The sequence below is a fragment of the Oncorhynchus mykiss genome, chromosome 11, assembly GCF_057628025.1.
Source record: "Oncorhynchus mykiss isolate SJ-2025 chromosome 11, ASM5762802v1, whole genome shotgun sequence".
Lineage (NCBI taxonomy): Eukaryota > Metazoa > Chordata > Actinopteri > Salmoniformes > Salmonidae > Oncorhynchus > Oncorhynchus mykiss.
The window spans coordinates 13,090,462-13,109,543 of NC_143032.1; the positions used below are offsets into that span (position 1 = coordinate 13,090,462).

The 19,082-nt window shown below is 42.1% G+C and overlaps 1 protein-coding gene across 8 annotated transcripts in view; it reads right to left on the reverse strand.

Moving 5' to 3' along the window:
- prkag2a (protein kinase, AMP-activated, gamma 2 non-catalytic subunit a) overlaps window positions 1-19,082 on the reverse strand; it is a 126,539-nt gene that overhangs the window by 72,863 nt on the left and 34,594 nt on the right. For 2 of the 8 annotated variants that reach the window (XM_090189439.1, XM_036934905.2), the window contains exon 1: window positions 7,048-7,879. The exons of 5 other annotated variants lie outside the window; for them this stretch is intronic. In XM_090189439.1, the coding sequence (XP_090045565.1) occupies window positions 7,048-7,147 (100 nt within the window). In that variant the 5' untranslated portion in view covers window positions 7,148-7,879. Of the gene's footprint in view, window positions 1-7,047; window positions 7,880-19,082 lie in introns of those variants that run through there. One more of the 8 variants, XR_016484370.1, reaches the window with a different exon arrangement.

Consider the following 19,082-nt stretch of genomic DNA (forward strand, 5'->3'; position numbering starts at 1 on the left):
TTCTTTTTATACACACACACACACACACACACACACTTGTCCATGAGACACCTCCAGTGTTTTACAAGGGAGAAATACTGCTGGCATATTCTTGACATCCAATCATTTGGATGAGTGGTCATTGGTCACCCATTCAGACCTACAGTATGAAAGTCCTTCTGCTTTGACTTTGCCCAGAGCTAGACATGAATCACTAGTGATGGGGAAAATGCTCAATACATACACTCATAGCCACATATAGCTGAATGGAAGCTCTTTGATGGTGATGGCTGCCGTTGTGTTAAAAAAGGTAAATAAATGACAGTGTATGTTATTTTCTCTCAACACTGGGTTTTAGAGCCTTGAAATCCACATGAAAGCTTCTAGATGAAAGTTGATAGACTGAGATCAACTGTGATGTGAGGGCACTTCTTTTGATTTGACATAACTACTGTAACCTAAATTATATTATAAACTGGGTGGTTCGATCCCTAAATGCTGATTGGCTGACAGCCATGGTATAGTTTGTGGTCATAAGCACATCCTTAAAAAAAAGGTGTTGGGTTAATAAAGAATAGTACTATAGAACAAGAAGGCCCCCACACTGTTAAAGCTCCCAATTCACCACTTTATTGACAACGTTTAGATCAGAAACTGATACTGACCTGAACAAATTATCACACCATGTACCACGGGTATGACAAAACATGTATTTTTACTGCTCTAATTACGTTGGTAACCAGTTTATAATAGCAATAAGGCACCACGGGGGTTTGTGGTATATGGCCAATATACCACGGCTAAGGGCTGTATAAAGGCACTACTCGTTGAGTAAGAACAGCCCTTAGCTGTGGTATATTGGCCATTTTTATTTAATCTTCATTTAACTAGGCAAGTCAGTTAAGAACAAATTCTTACTTTACAATGACGGCCTACCCCGGCCAAACCCTCCCCTAACGACACTGGGCCAATTGTGCGCTGCCCTACGGGACTCCCAATCACGGCCAGTTTTGACACAGCCCATGATCGAACCAGGGTCTGTAGTAAGCCTCTAGCACTAAGATGCAGGGCCTTAGACTGCTGCGCCACTCTGGGGGATATATCACACACCCTCTGGCCTTATTGCTTAAATGACAAATTCTGTGATCATTTAAATTTTTTATTTTATTTAACCTTTTTGTTTTATACCTTTATTTAACTAGGCAAGTCAGTTAAGAACAAATTCGTATTTACAATGACAGCCTAGGGGGGGGGGGGCAGTGGATGAACTGCCTTGTTCAGGGGCAGAATGCCAGATTTTTACCTTGTCAGCTCAGGGATTCAATCAAGCAACCTTTCAGTTACTGGCCCAACGTTCTAACCACTAGGGTACCTGACACCCAACATCATAAGAAGAAATGCGATCAATAAATCAGTGGATTGACTAATCAATCAATGACACTATCCTAAGTGTTTCCATATGAGTCTGACTTGCCAACCAATGTCATTCCTCAAAGAGCTTTGCACTTGGCCCGTCATACCTGTGCCATTAGATACAGTTGAAGTCGGAAGTTTACATACACTTAGGTTGGAGTCATTAAAACTCGTTCTTCAACCACTCCACAAATTTCTTGTTAAGAAACTATAGTTTTGGCAAGTCGGTTAGGATGTCTACTTTATTTATGACACAAGCCATTTTTCCAACAATTGTTCACAGACAGGTTATTTCACTTATAATTCCCTGTATCACAATTCCAGTGGGCCAGACGTTTACATACAATAAGTTGGCTGTGCCTTTAAACAGCTTGGAAAATTACAGAAAATGATGTCATGGCTTTAGAAGCTTCTGATAGCCTAATTGACATAATTTGAGTCAACTGGAGGTGTACCTGTGGATGTATTTCAAGACCTACCTTCAAACTCAGTGCCTCTTTGCTTGACATCATGGAAAAATCAAAATAAATCAGCCAAGACCTCTGAATTTGTTTTTCCAAACGCCTAAAGGTACCACGTTCATCTGTACAAACAATAGTACGCAAGTATAAACACCATGTATAAACACAAAAGTATCTATATCCACAATAAAACAAGTCATATATCGACATAACCTGAAAGGCCGCTCAGCAAGGAAGAAGCCACTTCTCCAAACCGACATAAAAAAAGCCAGACTACGGTTTGAAACTGCACATGGGGACAAAGATCATACTTTTTGGAGAAATGTCCTCTGGTCTAATGAAACAAAAATAGAAGGCTACCCAAAACATTTGACCCAAGTTAAACAATTTAATTTCTCTCTACTATTATTCTGACATTTCACATTCTTAAAATAAAGTGGTGATCCTAACTGACCTAAGACAGGGAATTGTTACTAGGATTATGTCACGCCCTGACCTGAGTATTCTTTGTTTTCTTTAAATATTTTGGTTAGGTCAGGGTGTGACATGGGTAATGTATGTGTTTTTGTACTGTCTAGGGCTTTTGTAGGTTTATGGGGTTGTTTACCATCTAGGTGTTTATGTATGTCTATGGTTGCCTAGATTGGTTCTCAATTAGAGGCAGCTGTTTATCGTTGTTTCTGATTGGGAACCATATTTAGGCAGCCATCTTCTTTGGGTATTTCGTGGGTTATTGTCTATGTGATGTTGCATGTTAACACTCAGTTTTGATAGCGGTCTTGTTTGTTTTGTTTGTTTTGTTTGTGTTGTACTTCGTGTTTTTTTCGTCATTCATTAAAAGTATGTATTCACACAGCGCTGCGCTTTGGTCTCCTCACTAGGACGATCGTGACAGATTAAATGTCAGGAATTGTGAAAAACTGAGTTTAAATATAGTTGGCTAAGGTGTATGTAAATTTCCGACTTCAACTGTATATGACAGCCAGACAGGAAAGTGGTGCTGTTTTAAAGTGTGTAAATACCCTGACCACATTATACTAAACATGGAACAGTACCCTCTTTCACAGGCTTGCACCAACATGCTCTGTATAAATTATAAACATTTTGGCTGCTTTTGAAAAAAAAAGTAGATATTCAAATTGCTAAGGAAGTCAACAGTGCCACCTACTGAGGTCAGACAACAACTGCATTCATCCATGTGAAACAGAACTCAAGTGGATACATTCTGTGTAGTGCAGGATTAATGCAGTTTTGAATTTTCCTGAAAACACCTGGTTGCCAGTTTGGATTAAATCCAGATGGCATTCTAACTGCAATCTGTGAACACAGACAAGACTGTTGTGAAGTCTTACGAGTCAGGGTTATGGCACCCGTTGCTCAAACCAAACAATGGACAGTCTAAAAATGAATGTATTCAAACATTTCACTTTCTAAAACTAGAGGAGAGGAAAGGCTGTAAAGAAAGAATCAGTGCATGCAGTATGTGATGCAGAACTTAATAACTATGAGCATTTCGTATCAGTTCCAGGTAGTTCCTTGCTGTTTTACTCAAATTTCTTCAGTTTAGTGCCTCTAATGAACACAACCCTACTTTTGTTACTATAATGGAGTGTTGCCATCCACAATGTCGAGGCAGAAAATAGACCAAAATGTTCAAGTGCCAGCCCTGTGATGAGTAAAGTTGATCCAAAAGGTTCTTTAAAAGCTCTCTGTGTTTGGCCATTTTTAAGTTGTGGAGGCTATTTGAAGGCTCAAAGAGCTTAGAATGCGTGACTAGATGTAATGCCTCATATCTTATGGAGCATGTTTGACATGTTTACATACTGAGGTGATCATCATGATGTTTTAAGAACTTCTGAGCTGGGTCGTTTCAAGACAACGAAGGAGGGGGATATCAATCAAATCTACTTCATGTCAGCAGGGCCGGATTAATGCAGGGGCTTACCGGGACTGAAGCCCCTGGACCCAGACCCGTGGCGAGAGGTAGAAGTAAATGCATCAAAATAAAGGAAATGTATACCGTATATATATATTTTTTTTTATTCTAAATGTTTTTTTACTGCAACCGCCAACCACCGGAGGATTCAGGAGCCCACTCTCCTGACACTCTCAATGAGTGTAGACAACCTGCTGCCACTCTCAATGAGTGTAGACAACCTGCTGCAACTCTCAATGAGTGTAGACAACCTGCTGCCACTCTCAATGAGTGTAGACAACCTGCTGCCACTCTCAATGAGTGTAGACAACCTGCTGCCACTCTCAATGAGTGTAGACAACCTGCTGCCACTCTCAATGAGTGTAGACAACCTGCTGCCAGTCTCAATGAGTGTAGACAACCTGCTGCCAGTCTCAATGAGTGTAGACAACCTGCTGCCACTCTCAATGAGTGTAGACAACCTGCTGCCACTCTCAATGAGTGTAGACAACCTGCTGCCACTCTCAATGAGTGTAGACAACCTGCTGCCACTCTCAATGAGTGTAGACAACCTGCTGCCACTCTCAATGAGTGTAGACAACCTGCTGCCACTCTCAATGAGTGTAGACAACCTGCTGCCAGTCTCAATGAGTGTAGACAATCTGCTGCCAGTCTCAATGAGTGTAGACAACCTGCTGCCACTCTCAATGAGTGTAGACAACTTGCTGCCACTCTCAATGAGTGTAGACAACCTGCTGCAACTCTCAATGAGTGTAGACAACCTGCTGCCACTCTCAATGAGTGTAGACAACCTGCTGCCACTCTCAATGAGTGTAGACAACCTGCTGCAACTCTCAATGAGTGTAGACAACCTGCTGCCACTCTCAATGAGTGTAGACAACCTGCTGCCACTCTCAATGAGTGTAGACAACCTGCTGCCAGTCTCAATGAGCGTAGACAACCTGCTGCCACTCTCAATGAGTGTAGACAACCTGCTGCCACTCTCAATGAGTGTAGACAACCTGCTGCAGCTCTGCTAATCATCAGATGGAGGGAGGAGAGGAGGAGGGTAACTGGGGGTGTCCTGCCTTGATTGGGTAACTGATTCATAAAAGTAAATAAATAAACTGTATAAAAAGTAAATGTGACTGGTCAATTGTGTGAGTCAGGGGCTGGGCCCAAGAGGCATTTAATAAAAAATAAAACACGTTATTATTATTACTATTATTTTAAATCCAACCACAGGAGCCCGCTCTTAATGTTCAAAATACACTAGAGAACATCATTTAGTCAGACAGGATCAACAGTTTCTCAAAAAATAACTGGATTACATTGTATCACAAGCGCATACAGGTAACTGGCCAAATAAAGGAAACACCAACATAGTGTCTAAAGGGGTGTTTGGCCAAGTAACCAGAACAGCTTCAACGCACCTTGGCATAGATTCTACAAGTGGACCGAAACCATGCCAGGAAAATGCACCCCACACCATAACATAATATTTGTAGCCCTCTTTTACTAAAGTGTTTTCTGGGGCTCCCAAGTGGTGCAGAGGTCTAAGGCACTGCATATCAGTGTTCGAGATATCACTATAGATACCCTGGTTTGAATCCAGGCTGTATCACAACCGGCCCTGATTGGGAGTCCTATAGGGCGGTGCACAATTGGCCCAGGTTTGGCTGATGTAGGCCGTCATTCCTGGCACATTTTACATTGAATTGCATTGCTTAATTCCATTACAGACATGTAAACACCTGACAGTCAATCCATCACAACCTTTGATAGCGTTGAGGGAACGTTAAACTGTGGTTCAAATCTAATTTATTTGTCACGTGCCAAACACAACACCTTACAGTGTGTTTGTGTGTGTGTGTTATAATATGACAGATGGCTACATTCCATACCTCCTGCATCCACTTGTGACAGCTGGCAGGTCAGGGGTACAATGACAAGTTGAGCGATGCTTTAAGAGTCACCTCACGCCTTCAACCCCACAGCAAGGCAAAATGTGTAGAGTTTCCTCTTAGACTGAAACACCTGGGTCCTGTTCAATAGGACCGGACGAAGAAAACGGACAGAAACAGGTCGGGACTACAAGAACTTGTCCAAAAAGAAACGCAAAATTTAGCTCAAAACTGTTAAAAATCTGTAATGAACACTACACTACACTACCAATTCCACTTTTAAATGTGAATCTAAAAATCCTCAGCATAACATCAAAATAGCAATTGTCTGTGCAGTCTGAATTTGGCTGTTATTCTGAGATAGCCATCTCCAGAAGTCATCCTGTAATCTCTGGCTTTCACACTGTAATCTCTGGCTTTCACACTGTAATCTCTGGCTTTCACACTGTAATCTCTGGCTTTCACACTTAATCTCTGGTTTTCACACTGTAATCTCTGGCTTTCACACTGTAATCTCTGGTTTTCACACTGTAATCTGTCACTCCATTCTCATTGACAGGCAGCAGAGCAGCCATGGTGATTACGTAAATGGCTGGTTTTAGTTTACAATACCTAATCCGAACCATATTTCATTCCCTGACGTTAAAAATAAGTGTGTGTGCGTGTGCGTGTGCGTGTGTGTGCGTGTGCATGTGCGTGTGTGTGTGTGTGTGTGTGTGGAAGGAGTGTATCCTTTCCTTTCCTCACTGTGCAAGGTCGTTAGAGAGCTCAGTATCAATCCAAAGGAGGACAGACAATCTAGGAAATGTGCTCTACAGCCACAGTGAAAGTGCACTACCCTGAGTTGAGATCAGGCCCAAAATATCTGGGCTTGCAAGAATCAAAACAGGGACTGTTTCTGCAGTCTATCCCGGTGGAGAATTTCCACAACAGCTACGAATTAGCTGTAAGCTTTATGGCGTTAGGCAAAGTAAAGGAGCTCACACAATAAATGTATTTATTTATATTTTGGCCAAATGAAACCATTTTCTTATGTTACAGTAACATATCATTGATCTGCCTTAATGGTTACAATGTCCTTATTTCACCCTCAATAGAAACTCTGTCTTGCTCCCTGGCTTTTCATGTTAGCAACCCTCTGGGGACATCATAACATCTTAGGCTTCCAAGCCTTCCAGTATCACATCAGTCATCACATCAACTACTTGAGAAAACAATGGACTTTGATGTTAGATCCAAGCAAACTCACACACTTACACTTTTCTAAAGACTTAACACAGTTTTAGCATTCATGAATAACCTTCGGCTACTAAAACACATGTAACTGTTTAAGTACATATTGGTATTAGTGTGTCTACAAATGCTGCCCGCTTACTGTTTCTCAAGAGGCCGTGGGGCTCGGACTGCCTCCTCCCTGTCCGTCTGTCTGGCTCCTTCTTCTTCTTGCTCGCCCTCAGGCTCCCAAATCGCTTCATGGGGCACGATGGGACACAAGTATAGTGTATAAACCCAAGTATAACATATCCGATTAAATAGGAGTTATCGGATTCAATCAAGCCTGAACAAGACCCTATTCAAGCTTCAATGTTCCCCTTCTCGCAAAATCCGCACTCCAAGATAATCTGATCCTAGCTCAGGCCAGCCAGGTCAATCTTCTCCTTTAGGAGCTGTGCAAAACTGATCCAAGGACAGTGCTGAGTAGTGACCGTCAATCCACGTGAATGGTCCCAGGGGTACTCTACAACATAGACAGTGTGGAGAGACTGGAGATGTGAGCCAGCCAAATAGTTCACAGTAGAAACATCTGAAGGAAGAGCAAGAAAGTAGCCAGCCAGGCTGAAAGCTTCACTCCCCAGAGGAGAGCTGGCCTCTCATATAAACTTTCAGTAGCGATTCCTCTTAAACACACTTTTCAAGACAAAGAGTTCTGTTCTCCTTTCCCTGGAGCTTCCTCGCTCTCTCTATCTTTTTCTAGCTCTCGCTTTCTCGTTCTACCTCCCTCTCTTTGAATCTTTGTTAGATCTGGTCCACAGGCGTCCAGCAGCAAGAGTCCGTGCTGCTGTAGATTGTCATGTGCAGCTGTCTGCAGTGTGTGTTGTCCCTTTAAAATAGGCAGCATCACAGAGAGGCTGCTAAAAGGGGACTAATCTCGCTCCCTCTCTCACACACACAAACACACTCTTTTTCTCTGACAGTTGATTGGCTCTGAGCAAAGCCCTGCCAACCCACCCTCCCTATTGCTTCTACTCTCCTGTTATTCTGGAACTCTCCATCTCTCTCTCACAACTTCCCTGCGTAGCGCTTTTCTGGCATGTGCCTGTGTTGACAGGTTCCTAGCAGTATAACGTGGTGATTTATTACAGAACTTCCTCTGCTGATTAAGAGTTCTACTATCATGAGAGGATAATAAGATGTCTGTTAACCGATATGTGCACACAGTAATGCATGGATTAAGCTCATGCCCCACGAATGCACATCGCTACCTGTAAGGTACAGACAGACCACAGATCAGTGTGAGAACAAAAAGGTGTGCTGGGAACTACCTGGCTGGTTATACAAAGCCAAAGCCCGGGTGGTCCCGAGGATTTTTACCTTGAACAAGACCACCTGTGGAGATAATTTTGTTCAGGGAGATCATCACTAATAACACCTTTGTAAAACCCCAAAGCTTAGGAGACATTAAGCATAATGACACAGTACCTCCTTTTCCACCATCACAGTTTAGTGTGTGTGCGTGTGTGTGGACTAATTAATTTCATAATTTCTCACGAAAGCAAAAGGTTGAGCATTCTGCATGGAAGAGCAGCACACTGCCTCAAAGCTACTGTTCTATTCTCAGCCTCAGCTTGAGCTGGTTTGTACGTGCAGATACGCTATCATAATTTGGCCCTGCTTCTCAACAGTAAATGGGAAGTATTATGTGAATAATAATTCATCAACATTTTTGTAGGAGTTGATACATTTTTCTTTAGGGCAAATCAAGTCTGAAATGATTAAGTGGAAATTACAAACTTTAGATTGCCTTCAGTCCCATCGTGATGCCGGCGTATTTTGGACATCTAACCTGTTTTCAACATCGTGGGTTTGTTTGTACCATTGGATTCGTCTGCACCAGTCAAAACCTTGGACACACCTACTCATTCAAGGGTTTTTCTTTATTTTTACTATTTTCTACATTGACGAATAATAGTGAAGACATCAAAACTATGAAATAACACTAATAACCAAAAAAGTGTTAAACAAATCATAATATATTTTAGATTTGAGATTCTTCAAAAGAAGCCACCCTTTGCCTTGATGACAACTTTGCAAACTCTTGTCATTCAATCAACCAGCTTCACCTGGAATGCTTTTCCAACACTTTCGAAGGAGTTCCCACATATGCACTTGTTGGCTGATTTTCCTTCACTCTACAGTCCAACTCATCCTAAACCATCTCAATTGGGTTGAGGTCGGGTGATTGTGGAGGCCAGGTCATCTGATGTAGCACTTCATCACTCTCCTTCTTGGTCAAATAGCCCTTACACAGCCTGGAGGTGTGTTGGGTCATTGTCCTGTTGAAAAACAAATGATAGCCCCACTACGCGCAAATCAGATGTGATGACGTATCGCTGCAGAATGCTGAGTTAGCCATGATGGTTAAATGTGAATTCTAAATAAATCACTGACAGTGTCACCAGCAAAGCACTCCCACATCATCACACCTCCTCCTCCATGCTTCACGGTGGGAACCACACATGCAGTGGTCATCCGTTCAACCACTCTGCGTCTCACAAAGACACAGCAGTTGGAACCAAAAATGTAGACTAATTTCCACCAGTCTCATGTCCATTGCTTGTGTTTCTTGGCCCAAGCAAGTCTCCTCCTCTTATTGGTGTCCTTTAGTAGTGGTTTCTTTGCAGCAATTCGACCATGAAGGCATGATTCACGCAGTCTCCTCTGAACAGTTGATGTTGAGATGTGTCTGTTACTTGAACTCTGTGAAATATTTATTTGGGCTGCAATCTGAGGTGCAGTTACCTCTAATGATCAGAGGTAACTCTGGGTCTTCCTTTCCTGTGGCGGTTCTCATGCGAGCCAGTTTCATCATATCGCTCGGGGATTCGAACTAGCAACCTTTCGGTTACCGGCCTAACACTATAACCGCTAGGCTACCAACCCCCCACTGTCCTTTGGCCTGACGAGGTTAAACCTTGAATACACTACAATTTGCATTTCCTGCAGCTCAGTGATCAAATTAAGATATCAGATCTGTAGGGAGCAGTGTGGGGTTGATATTTATAGACTGTTGAGTCTTTCTTTGGGAAGTCTATGCTTGACTGAACACTGGCAGGTGCAGGGGCACCGCGGGAGGGAGAAAAAATTGTTCCGTGGAAGCAGCAGTCAGTCCGGAAAACTCAGCAAGAGAGGAGCGACAACACAGAGCCGGTTGTATTGTACACATCATGGGCTAAGGAAGTTAGAGAATCAAGAGAATTATAAAGCAACACTGTAATAACACTATAATTGCACAAAGCTCTTCATGCCTACCTGGGAGCCAAAGTTCATAATTAGATTTGGCGACAAAGCGATCAGGAATAATCCCCCCAAATATAGAATTATAGCGCAACGGGAGTACATAGTTCTTTGTTACTACGGAGAGTAGTTTGATGGGTTAATTAACATAATTAATATAGTCTACTTATAATGCAGTTGCGTAATAGTACAAAACAAATAACAGTATATGATGCATTCGGAAAGTATTCAGACCCCTTCCCTTTCCCGCATTTTGTTACGTTACAGCCGTATTCTAAAATGTATGAAATAAATGTTTTTCCTCATCAATCTACACACAATACCCAATAATGACAAAGCAAAAACAGTTTGGGAGATTTTTTTGCAAATGTATTAAAAAAAAATAAAAACAGAAATACCTTATTTACATAAGTATTCAGACTCTTTGCTATGAGACTCAGAATTGAACCCAGGTGCATCCTTTCCATTGATCATCCTTGAGATGTTTCTACAACTTGATTGGAGTCTACCTGTGGCAAATTCAATTGATTGGACATGATTTGGAAAGGCACACACCTGTCTATATAAGGCCCCACAGTTGACAGTGCATGTCAAAGCAAAAACCAAGCCATGAGGTCGAAGGGATTGTTCGTAGAGCTCCAAGACAGGATTGTGTCAAAGCACAGATCTGGGAGAGGGTACCAAAAAATGTCTGCAGCATTGAAGGTCCCCAAGATCATTCTTAAATGGAAGAAGTTTGGAACCACCAAGACTATTCCTAGAACTGTACGCTCAGCCAAACTCGTGGGAGATCGGGGGAGATGGGCCTTGGTCAGGGAGGGGACCAAGAACCCGATGGCCACTCTGACAGAGCTCCAGAGCTCCTCTGTGGAGATGGGAGAACCTTCCAATCAGGCCTTTATGGTAGAGTGGCCAGACAGAAGCCACTCCTCAGTAAAATGTATATGACAGCCCACTTGGAGTTTGCCAAAAGGCACCAAAGGACTGTCAGACCATGAGAAACAAGATTCTCTGGTCTGATGAAACCAAGATTTAACTCTTTGGCCTAAATGCCAAGCGTCTGGAGGAAACTAGGCACCATCCCTACTATGAAGCATGGTGGTAGCAGCATCATGCTATTTGGATGTTGTTCAGCAGCAAGGACTGGGAGACTAGTCAGGATCGAGGAAAAGATGAAAGGAGCAAAGTACAGAGACAGCTTTAATGAAAACCTGCTCCAGAGCGCTCAGAACCTAAGACTGGGGGCGAAGGTTCACGCCAAGACAAGGCAGGAGTGGCTTTGGGACATGTCTCTGAATGTCCTTGAGTAGCCCAGCCAGAGCCCGGACTTAAACTTGATCGAACATCTCTGGAGAGATCTGTAAATAGCTGTGCAGGTGTGCCAAGCTTGTAACGTTATACCCAAGAAGACCCAAGGCTATAATCACTGCCAAAGGTATTTCAACAAAGTACTGAGTAAAAAGTCTGAATACTTATGTAAATGTGATATTTCAGTAAACATTGTTTTTGCTTTGTCATTATTGGATAGTATATGTAGATTGATGAGGGAAAATGTTATCCAAGTCAAGGGGTCTGAATACTTTCCAAATGCACTGTATGTTGTTACAGTAATAATTAAATTATGTAATTATCTAGATCCATCCAATGTGGTTAAGTACTACTACCATTAAAGGCTGTTGCCATGGGTTCAGTTCAATGCTCCCAAAACATGAATAAATGGACAATGATGGAAAATGTGTGGAAAAAACAAGTATTTGGGAAAAAGGAATCCCCTTGTGAGAGATTATCACTACAGCACATAATCCTTTCTGATCAAGCCAAGGACACACAACATCCTCTTAATCAGAGTGAGATAGTCCAACTTTTATAGTGTGATACGATACCTACATAGGGACCGTATTATCGCCACATCGGTGGTCACGAGTCATGATCACAGTCAAATTCCACATGACCGTTTAGTCACGGTAATTAGGCTTCTCCAAGCGCAGATGCTACTGATGGTCATTAGTAGCCTATCAAACTTACTAACTGCCTGATACTCAACACTCTATTGTCTCTCTAATCGCTCTGACATCAATGCAAATGTGATCAAAAATCTAATCAAACACTTCATGAGAACCCATGAGCTCATGTTGCGTAACATTTCTATAGGCTATGCAATTGTGTGAAAAAACAGTGTTGGCCTTCATTAAAAATAGGAGGATCCATCAGCTTTCTATAGGCTAGGCCTAGTATATTTATTTCTCAACTTTACAACAGGAGTATAGCCTACCTGGCTTGTCATGAAAATGAACCACAAGAAAAGCACCCTCAATTCGCTATTTAAGTGCATAGATTACATATATTTTACTTATTTTTCCCCCCCCCTGCCTGTTTTGAGACAGGTGCTGGTCCATTCTAAATCAAAACAAAGCATCCTTTCAAATGGTATCAATAATATGCATATCCTTACATCAGGTCCTGAGCTACAGGCAGTTAGATTTGGGTATGTCATTTTAGGAGAAAAATGTATTAAAAAAAGGGTCAGATCCATAAGAGGTTTTAACCGCTCAACACAGAATAGCTGCATGTTTATACTCCCTCAAATCATATGGAAAACATATCCTTTCTATTTTATTCAGCTTTGTTCAATTGTATTCTTCATACTATAAAATAATATAAAATAATCCCACGGAATTCTAAGCAAATCTTGTCTGCTAAATGAAGTAGTGTAGCCCACGGCAATATGGCAGAGCCAGATCAGGGCCTAACATAAGGACAACTCAGAGTATGCTATTCTGTTCTCCTTAAATAGAGTACATTTTCTTCATATCATGTTTCTTTAGACCTGTCTAAAATAAATTCTGGATTTATTGTGATGGTGTAGGCTATATTACATGGATTTATTAGACTTTTGAAAATGTAGATGTTCCTGGAAGCCAGGAGATCCTAAATGTGTTTATGTTAATTAACAATCAATTACCATGAGCAGCAGTTATTTGCTTGACAATCACCGGCTGACAAAATGTCATGACCGCCACAGCCCTATACCTACATTATATTTTCATTCAGTTCAAATAACTGAATAGTTATTTTGCCTGAAACCATCATCAACGCATCAAACAAGGTCAAGCCACTTCGATTGTTCAATTATTCTAAATATACATCAACATTTCCCTAGGATCATAAGGCCTTTGATGCCCATTGTCACCCCAAAACTGCAACAGAGACCAAGTAAAATGGCTTGACCCTTCTTCAAAAGGCAGTCTGCCTTATATAATCAGAATTAAATAGGCTCTGATGGATCTCCACTCTTATCCATCATGTCCCTGTCTCTCCCCTGTTATTTCCTGTTTAGGGGGCACTAATGTGCTGGTTAATCTCCCAAACAACCTCATTTAAATCAGAAAAAAAGTGTTTTCCTGTGAACGGGGTTAAACTAATCCCTCCCAAAATCCTGTCCTGAATTCTGACTTTTTGGAACTGAAATGCAATTAGGAGTACATGCCAAAGAGAGGGGGAGAGAGGGAGAGAGGGAGAGGGGGCGCAAATGAGAAAGAGCAAACAAGATAGAGAGGTTGTGAGAAATGTCCTTGACTTTGCCTGAACGCTTGGACATTTAGCTCAGAATTCTTTCAAGTACTGTTGCTACACATTCACCAGATAAATGCACCGTGTCGGAGTTGTCTCCCGCAGTTTCCGTTTGGTAACTTTGTTATTCTGTTCTTGTCATGTGAAGATTGTAGAGGGTATATGGACCACTCTTTTGTGTGTGTGTGTGTGTGTGTGTGTGTGTGTGTGTGTGTGTGTGTGTGTGTGTGTGTGTGTGTGTGTGTGTGTGTGTGTGTGTGTGTGTGTGTGTGTATTTGTGTGTGTTGTAATCAGAGCCTGATCAATATATCAGTTCACCGATATTATGGGCCGACATTGACCTTTTACCTCTATATTGGTATCGCCCGATAATTCCACAGATAACCGATAATCAATAAATAGGATGACAAAATGGAATCTCTTACCTGAACACTGCTGTTTTGGATGATAATTTATGAGAATAAAGTGTGGAGAATGACTTATTCTTTGTTTGGACACACTACAGAACAGCCTACACTAATAACTCTCCTGTTGTCATTCCCTTAATAAAACCTCTTAAAACACACAAGAATTCACAGAGGAAATGACCGTCTGTCAAAGCTGCCTCTTATGTGGCTCGGTTTGAAGTGAGATCCTGGTGAACTTGCATGCTAATGCAGAGTGTGGAATTAAACTAAGAACACAATGTCTATGTGAGGTCTTTACCAAACCTGGGTTCAAGGACTGTACCACACCTGGGTTCAAGGACTGTACCAGACTTGGGTTCAAGGACTGTACCACACCTGGGTTCAAGGACTGTACCAGACCTGGGTTCAAGGACTGTGCCAGATCTGGGTTCAAGGACTGTACCACACCTGGGTTCAAGGACTGTACCAAACCTGGTTTCAAGGACTGTACCACACCTGGGTTCAAGGACTGTACCACACCTGGGTTCAAGGACTGTACCACACCTGGGTTCAAGGACTGTACCAGACCTGGGTTCAAGGACTGTACCACACCTGGGTTCAAGGACTGTACCAGACCTGGGTTCAAGGACTGTACCACACCTGGGTTCAAGGACTGTACCACACCTGGGTTCAAGGACTGTACCACACCTGGGTTCAAGGACTGTACCACACCTGGGTTCAATGGCTGTACCACACCTGGGTTGAAGGACTGTACCACACCTGGGTTCAAGGACTGTACCAGACATGGGTTGTTTTCTTTCTAAAACTCTAGCTGCACTTGATTTAACCTGTTCAGATCTGCAACCGGGGAAGACCCTTTTCTCCATCACTACATGTTGACTTCACAACAACAGAGTATAACTATGGACATATTGGTAGCAAAACAGTTGCTGGAAAATGTTAGCAAAGTCCCTGTGCTGAGCTCTCTCCCTATAGGAAGATTAGCCAATCTCCACTGAGCAGAAATGCCTGTCTAAACCTCTCCACGGCAACCGAGATTAAGCTCTCCTTATAGGGCAAATAACTTGATATCTATATTGAGAACGGCCGGTAGTCTAAACACTGTTAATAGATAGAGCCCCCACCCCCACTGTCTCAAAGAATGGAACGTAGCTATTCTTTGATAAGGCCTTAATGTGCTGTGGAATGTTGTTGGTTGGCTGCCTGGACTGGGCAGTGACATGGTGCAGATGTTATCTAGACGTTATCAGGACATTACAAACACACCACAGAACAGTATCTATGTGCAGAGAGCTGATATAATGAGTTAATCGCAAAGGATATGATACTGAGGAACAACACATACAGTTGAAGTAGGATGTTTACATACACCTTAGCCAAATACATTTAAACTCAGTATTTCACATTTAATCCTAGTAAAGATTCCCCGTTTTAGGTCAGTTAGGATCACCAACTTATTTTAAGAATGTGAAATGTCAGAAAAATAGTAGAGAGTGATTTATTTCAGCTTTTATTTATTTCATCACATTCACAGTGGGTCAGAAGTTTACATACACTCAAATAGTATTCGGTAGCATTGCCTTTAAATTGTTTAACTTGGGTCAAACGTTTCGAGTAGCCTTCCACAAGCTTCCCACAATAAGTTGGGTGAATTTTAGCCCATTCCTCCTGACAGAGCTGGTGTAACTGAGTCAGGTTTGTAGGCCTCCTTGCTCGAACACGCTTTTTCAGTTCTGCCCACAAATTTTCTATAGGATTGAGGTCAGGGCTTTGTGATGGCCACTCCAATACCTTGACTTTGCTGTCCTTAAGCCATTTTCCCACAACTTTGGAAGTATGCTTGTGGTCATTGTGCATTTGGAAGACCCATTTGCGGACAAGCTTTAACTTCCTGACTGATGTCTTGAGATGTTGCTTCAATAGATCCACCTAAATTTCCTTTCTCATGGTGATCTATTTTGTGAAGTGCACCAGTCCCTCTTGCAGCAAAGCACCCCCACAACATAATGCTGCCACCCCCGTGCTTCCCGGTTGGGATGGTGTTCTTCAGCTTGCAAGCCTCCCTCTTTTTCCTCCAAACATAACGATGGTTATGGCCAAACAGTTCTATTTTTGTTTCATCAGACCAGAGGACATTTCTCCAAAAAGTGCGATCTTTGTCCCCATGTGCAGTTGCAAACCGTAGTCTGGCTTCTTTATGGTCGTTTTGGAGCAGTGGCTTCTTCCTTGCTGAGTGGCCTTTCATGTTATGTCGATATAGGACTTGTTTTACTGTGGATATAGATACTTTTGTACCCGTTTCCTCAAGCATCTTCACAAGATCTTTGCTGTTGTTCTGGGATTGATTTGCACTTTTCGCACCAAAGTACGTTCATCTCTAGGAAACAGAACGCGTGTCTTTCCTGAGTGGTATGACAGCTGCGTGGTCCCATGGTGTTTATACTATTGTTTGTACAGATGAACGTGGTATCTTCAGGTGTTTGGAAATTGCTCCCAAGGATGAACCAGACTTGTAGAGGTCTACCATTTTTTTTCTGAGGTCTTGGCTGATTTATTTTGATTTTCCCATGATGTCAAGCAAAGAGGCGCTGAGCTTGAAGGTAGGCCGTGAAATATTTCCACAGGTACACCTCCAATTGACTCAAATAATGTCAATTAGCCTATCAGAAGCTTCTAAAGCTATGACATCATTTTCTGGAATTCTGGAATTTTCCAAGCTGTTTAAAGGCACAGTCAACTTAGTGTATGTAAACTTCTGACCCACTGGAATTGTGATGGAGTGAATTTTAAGTGAAATAATCTCTGTAAACAATTGTTGGGAAAATGACTTGTGTCGTGCACAAAGTAGATGTCCTAACCGACTTGCCAAAACCATAGTTTGTTAACAAGTTATTTGTGGAGTGGTTGAAAAACTAGTTTTAATGACTCCAACCTAAGTGTATGTAAACTTCTGACTTCAACTGTAATTACTACTTCAGGATGAGTCATTTAATCAACGGATAATAATACCAAATTGTAATATTGTGATGTCACTCCACACATATTTAGCAGGGGAAATGAGTCATTAAGGAAAGACATGGCTGCTGATAATGCATGTTTCCATGGCTTCAAATGATCCGCTCTCTTTGTTTCTCTCTCCCCACCTCCCTCTTTAACTCCCGATCTCGCCATCTCTCTCCTCTGCATCTCTTTCCATCTTTCTTTCCTCAGGAAGACTCCCTCTCCTCTCTCTCTACCTCTGTCGACATCTATCTGTTAATCTCTTCCCTGCTTCAATCGATCACATTATCCCCCTCACTTTCTCTGCCCTCCTTGTACCTCTCTCTCTCGCTTTCCCTCTTTCTCTCTCTCTTCGCTCTCCCTGTCCCTCTTTCTCTCTCTCTTCGCTCTCCCTGTCCCTCTTTCTCTCTCTCTCTCGCTCTACTTCTTGTGACACAACTCCTTGTGACACAATATCCACCTCCCTTCCATAATTAACCAGTCAGTCTGCTCCAGACTAACTATAAGAGTAGGCTTTCCATAATTCTATAACTAGAGCTTAGTATTACAGTACCATACATCCACTTTCTGGTTCATGGACAGGCCACCAACGCTTCTTAAACAACAATAAAGAACAAAACCAAATGACTAGACACACCAAGATAATAAACCCATATTATCAGGTAGGTGTGAAAGCATGTCACTCGGCTCAGCAGCCCACAATCCATATGAAATCTGAAAGATTGAGGGGTGTTATAGTGTACTCAAATACTTAATAGTGACTAGCACCCATTCTTGCAATACTATCATAATTACACATTTACGACTAAACATTGTCCTCCCTCTGTTCTTTAAAACACATCTTGCAAAGTGGCTGAGAACAGGCATTTCTCACAACATACAAGCATTTCTAAAGTCCTATGAGGCTTTTCTCTTTTTGCTTTCAGTTATCCCTCCACAAATTATCAATTAAGAGAGAGCAAAAACAGTGCCTGAACCTGGAAATATAAATACACTGTAATCTGACGACTGTTTAATCTCGACATGCCTTGCTAGCAAGTGTGTAGCAGCAGAGTTCATTCCTGCCCTAAAATGGAGGGAGCCTTTTTTGGACACTGTACAGAGAGTGAGCTGAGTCATGTAGCTGCTAGCGAGGCCAGAGTATACACGGACTCTGAGAACGCTGTGACTGTCACACTGCTAAAATAAGGGGCTTCTGTGACACCCTGATGTCACTCTGCTGTTCCAGTGCTAACTGGTCAGTTAGCTTCTCCACGTGTGAGAAGGCTCGGACTCTCTGTTTATTTGACGGTTGCCGAGCAACTGGGGGTTGTGAGTGGGGAGAGTGATTATGGGATTGCTGCTGGAGGAGAGGGTTTAGGTGGAGCTACTGCTGTGTGGGTATTCGGTAAGCACAGAGAATCACAGGTTACATGCACGCACCACACAGTAATGTTTAACACTAATAGGTACACGAACATAAACACAAACATACACCATTGAAAAGCTGCTAGGGGAGACCTAGTAAAGTTGGTATATAGGCCAAGTCTGGCAAGTCTGTCAACCCTACATATCATGTGGTGGCACTAGTGACCTCAGCAAATCATAACTTTATTTTAACAGATGCACACTCACCACATGCGCTGCTACAGTCTATCTGTCCTGATGCCTAGTCACTTAGTCCCTACCTACAGTGCATTCGGAAAGTATTCAGACCCCTTGACATTTTCCACATTTTGTTACGTTACAGTCTTATTCTAAAATGGATTCAATAGTTTTTTCCCCTCGTCAATCTACACACAATACCCCATAATGACAATGCCAAAACAGGTTTTTAGAAATGTTTGCAAATGTATTAAAAATTAAAAACAGATACTTTGTTGAAGCTTTGGCAGCGATTACAGACTCAAGTCTATAAGCTTGACACACCTGTATTTGG